Below are 10,732 nucleotides of genomic sequence, written 5' to 3'. Positions count from 1 at the left end.
AAAATGTAAATAATGTTTTATTATAAATATATTATAAAAATCATTTTATTATAAACTTTTCATTAACTGTAATTAGTCTCCAATATGTATTCATAAATGTCAATGTACAGAAGTGTATTGAAATACAAAAGTATTAGTTGTTATGAGGGAACCTAAAAGATTCCAACTAGTGACAACTTTTTATGAGTAGAGACAGACTACTAAATCTTTATTGCATTTGAATAAATACATTCATTTCATTTCAATCATCATCGGGATAATGAAGAGAACATTTTTTCATCCAAGTATCAATATAGTATGGCGGTGGTGATCGCTGAGGTTCCTTGAATTTATGAACAAACAAATCAAAATCGGATTCTTGCGAAAATTTTTCAAATTGTCGTAGGAGCGATACTTGAACTCCGTACGGATTTTGTCGAGCTTGTGGTGGAAAGTACGGATAACGGACTGGTCTATTGGTTGTATCAAACCTGTAAAGAAACAAATTCGTTAAAACAAATTCAAAGTATTAACGATTAACTTTACGGTTTTTTGTGAAGGTTACTCTCTAGTTTATATGGCACGGGTTTTAATTCATGTGAACGATCTCTCAATCGGAAGCAATCTTCCATTTCTCTATATGCTCTAGATTCGAATAGGTAATGTATGGGTTTCTCTGTATTAGCGAATTCTTTGTTGTAAATTTTTCTTAAATCGTCCATATATTTTTTCATTGGTAATTTAGACATCCATTCTTCAATTTGTGATTTTTTACTGAAATAAAAATTATTTTATAAATATTTAGTTTTTGAAATTGGAAAAGTTAAAATTTAATCAGTGGGTGTGCAACTTTAAAGACACAAAAGAAATCTATAATCAATCTGGAAAATAATAAATTTTAGTACTTTTTAATTGTAATTACTTACTTTTGTCCGTGTTCAGAATAAATTCCTTCTATAACTTCAGTTCTTACTAAATGATGGGTTTTAAATAAAATATAAAGAACCCATTGTCGACATTCGTCACCAAGTTTTCTTCTTTGATCCTCGTCTAACGCGCCTAATCCCTTTTCGTTCATTCTTGCGAATAGTCCACGCATTGTCCCGGTTATTCTCGCATTTGATTCTTCCATAAGTTTTTTAAGTCTTGCAAGCTCAGCCATGGACATAGGCATATTTTTTCGCACCTAAACAATATTATAACTAATTATTATAGTCTTAAAAATTACTAATGACTTTTAAACTTTACTAAATATCCTCTCCATAATGCTTGAATTTTCGTTGCCATTTTATCATAATATGATTGCGTTAAACGAATAAAATATTCTTGATATGTTTCAGGTAAGTGCCATCTAACTAACCAACCTCTAACCCATCTTTGAATAATTGTGGCTTGTTGGTGCCAAAATTTAACCATTTTTCGTACTCTATACCCTCTGTATACTCTTTGTATAAGAAGAGCTGCATAGTATCTCTTTTTACCAGGCCCTTCTAAATTTCTAGCACAAATTTAATAACGTTGGTTATAATAATTTGGTTAATAGTTTCTTATACTAACCTGTTTTCTATTGTTAAATAAGTATTTAAGTTTTCACTTTTTATGAAGAGATGGTAAACTGACGCCATTCTTTTTAAATTTTATAAGAATTAGCTCTACAAATTGGAGATCAATTACCTCAAAAATTGGGTGTCAATTTGACAATGATTTGAAGGAAAAAATTTAATTATAATAAATAATAATAATAAAACAAAAAATATGCAATGAGATATTTTATTGAGTAGATTTATAACTAATTTATTAACTATATAAACAGAAACAATTCGTCATAAAAAGCGGATAGTTTTTGGCAATAAATTCAGCCAAAATCAGCAGTAATTAGAAAGTACTAATCGAGTACAGTTTTATTATAAATAATTAAATGTTACAAACAGAATACTGTTTGCCACGTGATAAAAGATACAATATGTTTAAAAATCTAATAAACTACTTAATTATTTTATTCACTTAATTTTGTAGATATTTCGACATCTTAACAATAATCTGTTAGGTTTAAAGCTAAACTAATTTAACTTATAACGGAACTTTGTAATAATAATTAGTAAATAAAAATAGAAATAATGCGTTTTTATGTACAGCAAATAAGAAAATACTTAGCAAGAATACTGTAGATTATTATGTGGACATAAGATTTTTTTTAACATACTTTTATTATCTCTACAAATATTATTATGTACAATTTAGGAACGAATATGTTTTTACTGCTATTAGTTGTGATTTACACGTCAAATCTTGATCGATTTATCCAGTACAAATAAATAATTTAAATATTACATCAGTTTCTTTTATATAATACGACAGCAAACCAAGCTACTTGTTTATAAATGTACAGTACCCTGTTCTCCGTGCAATTTATCCTTCAATAATTCATCTTAACATTTTTTAAATAGAAAAAAACACATTTTTTATGTTAAATAAACCTCCTAGGAGTATCATTTATAAACTTGGAATACCAGTTTGCTTTTACATGTCTACGAGTATATCACAATTACGTAACGTTCACCGATTTCAATTATTCGCAAAATTTGTTCAAGTAATATTAAGAGGTTTCTTTTCGTTTGTATCTATAGCTTGTTCTTTCGGCCTTCGGGATGATTTCTTCGTTTCATTCACATTATTATTATTATGTGACATTTCACGGCTGCGAAAATGTTTCTTACAATAGAGCACCATGAAACATCCAAACAATCCTATTAATACTATATAAAGCAGTATCATCCAATATGATGTATGATCTGAAAATAATTTTAAAACAATGTTATTTGATAATTATGTACAACATTTTTTGAAAGTCCGGTTGTGAAATTGATTAAATAGGATTTAATAATACAATAGAACATATTATTTATTCTTTAATCATGTTCAATAAGTCTGTGAAAATATTCGTACAAGTCATAGAAGCTTTGGGAAAATCATAATTTCGCTTACATATAATATCAAGAGTCAATTGAGACCCTAAATTGTGAGATGCTTTCCACTGTTAAGCCAACCTACCAATAGAATTCATAGTGAAAAAACTAAATGAAATACAGTAAAGGCATTAACAGATTGCCACCAAGGGCGTAGATAAGGGGGGGGGGGTAAAGGGTAGTGATGGGCACTATCGAATAAAAACTATCGAATAATTCGATAGTTGGTAAGTATTCGAATAATTCGATTGTTGTTACCAACTATTCGAATATTCGATTAGTTATGAACACTATAGAATAATTCGATTGTTGTCAAGTATTCGAATACATCGATGTTATAGAATTTATTTGAATATTTGAATAACTATCATAATATTCGTTGATTTTTGAAACAGATTATCAAGGAAACGAATAAATAAAATAAAAATATAATTATTTTCATTTTAGTCGAATGCAAGTTATTCATTCAGCTGTTCTAGAAGAATCGCTGATCATACAATGAACAGTCGTCTGATAGTTGACTGAGACTCAAAGTAATGAGTTGAATCAAGTGAGGGAAACTATGGACAGTATGGACATAATAAGGATTTTGGCGTGCATTATAATTCAGTAATAATTAATTTTATAAATAGTACACGTTAAATAATTTATTTATAAAACAAATACACTATTCTAGTAAAAATGTATGACAAAAATGACAAATATATTAATTAAACAAATTTATATTACTATTTAAAAAAATAATCATGTCGAGGTTTTTCCCAGAGAGTCTGTTTCGGTGTTCATTTATAATTTGTCCAGCTTTGGAAAATACTCGTTCTGAAGGAACTGAGGTAGCTGGAATGCATGAATATCTTTTATGCAGTTGATATATTTCAGGAAGTACACTTTTGTAGCGCTTCCAAAATTCAATCGGATTTTGAGTTCGTGCTACAAGCGAGATCTCTAAATATTGTGTAACCATCAATGCTGCAGTCGTGCATGGTGTTGAAATACTTTTTAAAGTGACAATTTCTTGATCAAAGTGTGACCAAATGTTTTCTTTATCATCAGTATTGTCAGTTGTAGTTTCTATGGTCTGTTTTTCAATTGTCTCACCTTTATTTTGTAAAATAGAGGATATTTCTTCAATAATTAATTTTTGAACTATGTCACCATTTTCTGCAACACTAAAAGCTGCTTTTTTAAATCTAGGATCTAAAAACGTTGCTTTTGAGCAAAGTAAATTTGTTTCTAAGATCCCAAGTCGTGTTCTAACATTACCTTGTAAAACAAGTTTTAAAGATTCTGCACTGGTCGTTTTAGGAATGCGGCTTTTTAGCGAATGCTGTAGACATCTTATAAGAGGAATAATTAAAGACATTGTTATATATTTTTCGCCTGATAATTCAATAGTTATTTTTTCAAATGGCTTCAAAATGGATACCACCTCTATCAGCAGATCCCATTCTGTTGCTGTAATAAATTTTGGAGCTCTTGGTAGCGATGTAATGGCGGCTGATAATGAGTCTTTAATCGCTAATAGTCTTTCTGCCATAATTAAAGTAGAGTTCCGTCTAGTAGATACATCTTGTTTTACTTTTAATTCAGGGTATAGCATTTGTTTTTGCATGCTTTTTAATTTTTCACATGCCACTGTGCTGTGCTTAAAATGAGCTACCAATGCTCTACATTTTTTTATTAATCGCATAACTAGTTCGGTTGACTTTAGAATTAGAGCATCTGTAACACATAAATTTAAAGTATGCGCAATACGTGGATGGTGTTCTTTTTGAAGCTGCCCAATTATGGCATTTTTTATATTAGCACCGTTGTCACTAACAATGCTAATTATTTCATAGTCAATTTCCCAAACATTACAAATTTCTGATAAAGCAGACGCAATGTTTACACCAGTATGGGCTTCCGGTATTTCTTTAGTTGCCAAAACAGCATTATGTATAAAGTCGTCGTAAAAAAAGTGACTAGTTACTGTCAAATACGCTTTATTGCTGTCCGAAGTCCATATATCAGTAGTTACAGCGACATGATCAACTTTTAACAATATTTTTATTTTTTCGCAAATTTGATTATATGTGTTAGGTAATATTTTCGAAGATAACAATTTTCTAGTTGGTGGTTTGTATAGTGGCTGTAACTTTTTAGAATATTCCAAAAACCCAGGATTTTCTACAATTGATAAAGGCTGGTAATCAATTACTATCATTTTAATTAAACTTTGATCTATTTGATCATTTTCTATTTCCGACAACTCGGTTTTTTTATTCGTAACACACAGTTTCATTTGTCGACTTCGCTTTTTGCAATTAATGGAGTCTATTGTAGATGTGGATTTACTGTTTTTTTCTTGAAGTTGAGACTGCATTAATGTGGATGGTAGTTGCTGATCTTGAGTTGATGTTGACGGCTCATTATTATGTCGATCTCCGAATTGTTGGAATTCATCTTGTTTATTTAATTTATCTATTTCAAAATACCCAGGGTGTTTGCGCCTTAAATCGTCGCGGATGTTGGATGTGTTACCACTAAATTTGAATTGTTTTTTACAAATTTCGCAAGTTACTGCACTAACTGAATCTTTTTTAAAATAATCCCATACAGCTGACCGTTTCTTACTCGAAGCCATTTTTATAAAACAAATAGTACAACTTCACTACAATAACAAACAACGAGTCCATATACGATATTCACACTCGAGAATTACAATCCAAGGTTTCGGTAATTCCCCGATTTTTGTCTATTAAAAGTCAAGCAGTGGGGAGAGCACTTGTTATGCCGGGTTTCCAGTTTCTACAGAGGATATAACTAAATTAAATTTAAGAATTTAACTTTAAAAGTTAAGCGTATTGAAACTTCATATATTGTATATGCAAAGCTGTTAAGATATAACAGTTTCATTAGATTTAACTTTTAAAAATAAATCTTAAAATTTTAAATTTACAGCTAAATTCTGTATAAACCCGGTATACCTAACCCCTAACCTATATTGCGCATTATTGGATATCCTCAATCCTCACCGAATTCGAATGAATGAATTTATTCGAATAAATCATTCGATAGTTCGAATCGTTCATTTACTATTTATTCGATAGTCCGATTCATTCGATAGTGCCCATCACTAGTAATGGGGGTAATTACCCCCTCCCCCCAGAATAAAGAAAAGAAAATGTGTAGTTTCATATATTTTTTTTAATTTACTACTACTTTAGGGCTTTAGCAATAATTATGATTTCTAATTTCTGACGTTAATGTTTATTTTATTTTTCCCCATATTAAACCTTGATTCTTAAACCTTGATTCCTACTATTTGGCGAGCATAACGCTGTAATGTTTCTAAATTACCCCATCTAGAAATAAAAGATATCTACGCCCTTGATAGCCACAAACAAAATAATACTCAAAATTACTTAAAACACTCTGTGGAACACAACAAGAAAGTTTAAGGTTCCAAAAACACATACATCTATAATTCGAAATAGTAACGGAAATTGGGCTAAGAGCAATAAAGAAAAAGCTAATTTGTTTGCTGAACTTCTGAAAGAAACTTTTACATCAGAGAATCCAACAACTATGTTAAATATTGTTCCTTCCATAACTCAAAGAGATGAGCAGAGTAATATGCCATCTGTAAGCATGAAAGAACTTTATTATGAAATACAAAAACTAAATACAGTGGAACTTCGCTTAACGAGTACCTCTTATAACGAGTATATCGCATAACGAGTAAAGTAAATCGATATTTCGCATAACGAGTGACAAGCATAGGGGAAGTCCCTTATTCTCGCCACTTGTTTCGCTTAACAGGTATTTCACATTACGAGTAAGATTCTGGAACGAATTATGCTCGTTATACGAGGTTCCACTGTATAAAGAAATCAACAAGCTATGACCTAATTAATGGAGAAACTTTGAAATATTTATCGAAACTGGCGATTACAAAACTATTACACATAATTAATGCTGCTTTTAAACAAAAATACTTCCCAAGTGTATGGAATGTTACTGAAATAATAATGATACCAAAACAATGGCTACAACAATACCTAAACTTTACTTATAAGGCAATGTAGTTCCTTACACAATACATCTTTGGTATGGCGCTGGATGCCAGATTCAAATGGAAAGCTCACGTCAAGAAAAAACGTGAAGAACGTGATATTAAACTTAGACAACTCTATTGGCTTAAGGCAAAAATCTACATTATCTCTAAAGGCAACTTGCTAATATACAAGCAAGTATTAAAACCAAAATAGACATACGAAATTTAAATGTTGGGTTGTAACTGCAAGACGAAAGCAAGTTTGATCCAAAGATTTCAAAACAAAGTAATATGTACAAAAAAATCATATACGAGGCGAGCCAGAAACAATGAAGAAAATGAAAAATCAACCAGTAGTGAAAGCAACAACAAGATCCACAATAAGATAAGGATGACTTTTTGCGAATATGGAATACGGAAAAATAGATTTTGAGGCGATGGTTGTAATTATAGAGTGGAATAATTACTGGCAGATTTACAAATATCTTTAAATATCAAAAAGTTATTGAGTAGTGTAGTAAAATTGCTTGTCAGAAGTGAGAGGGTATTTCATAAAAATGAAGGCAATGGTTTGTTCAAGACCATGATGGATTATGTTATTCATGGTAACTATTAGAAATGTAAAGAATATATTAAACTTAGCAAGAAAAAGAAGAAAACTGACGCCATGAAACGGTTCAAGAATAATTTAAAGGAGGAAATCATTTTAATGCATAAGCAAAATTTTTGAATATTACATTATCGGCAAGTCCTAATCAATTTTTACGAACTTTTTTCACAATCGGACGCAAAAAAAACATAAAAAATATTATAGATAAGTATTAATTAAATATTTACCTGAACAAGAAATAACATTTGGTGGTGTAAATACCGCTGGATTTTTATCGATAATTCTATTTTGAAGATGTTCATCCAACATTTTCAAAGCTTCCATTTCAGTTAAATTATGATTGTACATAAATGCTTCAAGATGCTCGTATTTTGCTATTTTATAAATTTCTTTTGACATTTCGGTAGTTGTAGTTGTACGCTCTTCAAAAGCATTTTTATTTTTTACATGCATCCTAAGAATAATCAAAACGTCATCATCGGTTAAATTGTGATTGTGCATAAAGTATTCCATTTGTTTATTTATTTTGTCCGGTAATCTACACTTGCAAATTTGACATCCTTTTTTGTTCGATTTAAATCCGTATTTACAAAACTTTTTGCAATTGAAATACGGACATTCCGGCGATTCTTGTGTTTCTGGTGTGATGATAGACACATTTGAATCGCAAAAATAAGCTTCGCATTTTGGTTTTCCATTAATACACGTGCAATTGGTGCATTCGTCTTCTGACCAAGTTTCTAAATGACGATACAAAGTTTCGTTTACAATGCAATTGTCTTCTAGTACTCTATTAATTGAAATTCCTCGACAATGTTCGTTACTGGGTTCAGTGGTACAAATAGATTCGCCGTTAACACAGGTACAATTTTTACATTCATCTTCCATCCACGATTCCATGTGATGGTATAGTGTGTAATTTATGTAACAATTTTTTTTGAAAGTTTCGAGAACGCATTCGTATACATCACAACAATCTCCGGGAATATTATGTCCTCTTTTTTCATATTTAGGAACGTATCCATCTTCGCAACTAGTTTTGGGACAGATATTGCATACGCATTTATCATCTATTAAATCGCTATTATATCTTTTCGGATAACTATCATCTGGACATAATTTGCATTCTATAAATGTACAGCATCCTATAGATTGAGCTATCCCAACTGATTGATCATCACACAAATTCGGTAAAGGACATTTAGTTAAATCACATTGACAAGTATTATTTTGGATGGATTCGTAACGATTGTGGCATTCGCAAATTCCTTTTTGATTTAAAAAGGAATCTTCCGGGCAAATACATTCTCCGTTTATTAAAAATTTGTCGATACAATTATCGCAAGTGTAACTTGGGCAACAGTTTTCTTCATTTTCAAACTGTGATTTTACGAGATTTAGAACTTTATCGCATGGTGGCCTTTCACAGAGATCCTGGTTACATTTGCAGACTCCAGCCACTAGTTCAGCATATGGTGGGCAGATGGCAGCAGGAGTTGTATCGATTGGTAGTGGCAATATCTCGAAACCTAAAAAAAACAAATTTGTTATTAATAAAATAAAATCAAGGATGTTGATGTAAATAAATTATTTGAAATTTGACTTGATTAATAATTAAAAATAAGATATTATTAAAAAAATCATGACTTGTAGTATAAATCTTCCAACTGGGATACTAACCCATACTCAAATGGTAAAAAGTTTATATAAACGTGTTTTACGAAATTTGGAAAGTTGGTATGATAGACGTGAAGTGTATCGTTATCAAGCGGTTTTAATGCGCGCCAGATTTGAAAGAAATAAGAGCTGCGAAAGTATTCGTACGGCCCAGTGTCTTTTACAACAAGGAGAAGAAGAGCTATTTCAAAAGCAACATTGGTACATTAAAAAATTTTGCAACAGTGTTGGCGGAACTGCGTTTCAAAGAGAGGTACAAACACCAGATTGGGCTATTGATCATTGGCATCCTCTTGAAAAGATGCAATATCCGGAGTATTTCAAAAGGCGAGAGGAAATGAAAAGGGATGTATTGAGAAAATGGGAGAGAGCAAATAGGGCGAAAAGGAGTTTTGAATGTTAACATTTTAATTATTAGATGATTTAGGTTTACAAAGACCACATCTACTTATATGTGGTCTTATGTGTTGTATGGACAATATGTATTATTTTTGAATTGTTTCTAGATTGTCATAGAAATATTTTATTTTCTATTGAAAATATAATGAAGGGTAAAAAAACAATTTAATATTTTAATGTTTGTAAACAACGTTGCAATATACAGGGTGTGTCAAATGTCTGGAATATAGCCAATAACTTCGTCATTTGTGATTTGAAAGAAAAATGTTTCACATACAAGCTTCTTTATTAATCTTGGCGCATTTTTGGCGATATTTGTTTGTTTGTATTGTTTTTGTTTCGTTGCTGTGGCAACCAACATTGTTATTTTAAATGGGATGCATATAGTTTTTTTTGCATACTTTGATAGACGATAAATCCCTCTATACGATGAACATATCAAATCATATGGTAGTATAAGAAAAAAATCGAGAAAACCTGCTTTTTCTGAAAATATTAAATCAGCATTTTACAATCAAAGTAGGTGCCGAAAGAACGAGGTTGACAGCTTTAAATATCAAAAAAATGACAGTTTTAACAATTATGAATAATTAATAATGTGTGGGTACAATGACACACATTTAATGTAGGTCCTCATTGGTAGCTGCCTTTGGCCGTCCACTTTTTCTAAGGTTTTTAACACTTCCGGTGTTAAAGAATTTTATTAATATTTTGGATACTGTGGATTGTGTAATTTGTGTATCGTATAATATTATTGAATAATGTAAATACTTCACTTTGAGTGCGTTTTCTATTACCGTAGCCATACATCATTAATATTTGAATTCTTTGTCGTCAATTGCGCCATATTTGTTTAAACTGTCAATTTTTTGACATTTAAAGCTGTCAACGGCGTTATTTCGTCGCCTACTTTGATTGTGGTTTGCTGATTTAATATTTTCAGAGAACGCATTTTTTCTCGATTTTTTCTTATACAATCATATGATTTGATATGTTTATCGCGTAGAAGGATTTAATCTCTATCAAAATATGCAAAAAAAAACATGCATCCCATTGAAAATA

The 10,732-nt window shown here is 30.7% G+C and overlaps 2 protein-coding genes across 3 annotated transcripts in view; both read right to left on the bottom strand.

Moving 5' to 3' along the window:
* On the bottom strand, positions 1–1,679 carry LOC111417206 (spermatogenesis-associated protein 17-like). The gene is made up of 5 exons (XM_023049429.2): positions 1,537–1,679; positions 1,228–1,477; positions 906–1,165; positions 526–753; positions 1–470 (listed from the first exon to the last, which is right to left on the bottom strand). Exons 1-5 carry the CDS (start codon positions 1,602–1,604, stop codon positions 242–244), a joined length of 1,035 nt encoding a protein of 344 aa, XP_022905197.2. The 5' UTR covers positions 1,605–1,679; the 3' UTR covers positions 1–241.
* Positions 1,680–1,735: 56 nt separating this feature from the next.
* Positions 1,736–10,732, bottom strand: part of LOC111417030 (cysteine-rich motor neuron 1 protein) — a 237,250-nt gene continuing 228,253 nt past the window's right edge. For both annotated transcript variants that reach the window (XM_071199443.1, XM_071199445.1), the window contains 2 exons: positions 7,822–9,123; positions 1,736–2,771 (listed from right to left, as the gene is read on the bottom strand). In XM_071199443.1, the coding sequence (XP_071055544.1) occupies positions 2,566–2,771; positions 7,822–9,123 (1,508 nt within the window). In that variant the 3' untranslated portion in view covers positions 1,736–2,565. The remainder of the gene's footprint in view (positions 2,772–7,821; positions 9,124–10,732) is intronic.

Source organism: Onthophagus taurus, chromosome 1 (assembly GCF_036711975.1).
Source record: "Onthophagus taurus isolate NC chromosome 1, IU_Otau_3.0, whole genome shotgun sequence".
In the NCBI taxonomy this organism is placed as follows: domain Eukaryota; kingdom Metazoa; phylum Arthropoda; class Insecta; order Coleoptera; family Scarabaeidae; genus Onthophagus; species Onthophagus taurus.
Note: the sequence above shows the minus strand (reverse complement) of the source record. Positions and strands in the feature narration are given on the sequence as shown.

What these genes read in the sequence shown, in the direction of transcription:
- LOC111417206 (XM_023049429.2), bottom strand. Translation starts at nt 1,604, where the DNA reads ATGGCGTCAGTTTACCATCTCTTCATAAAAAGTGAAAACTTAAATACT. An exon ending in TATTTAACAATAGAAAACAG is followed by an intron (nt 1,478 to 1,536) that starts GTTAGTATAAGA and finishes AATTTGTGCTAG; the next exon opens with AAATTTAGAAGGGCCTGGTA. An exon ending in TATTCTGAACACGGACAAAA is followed by an intron (nt 754 to 905) that starts GTAAGTAATTAC and finishes TTTTTATTTCAG; the next exon opens with TAAAAAATCACAAATTGAAG.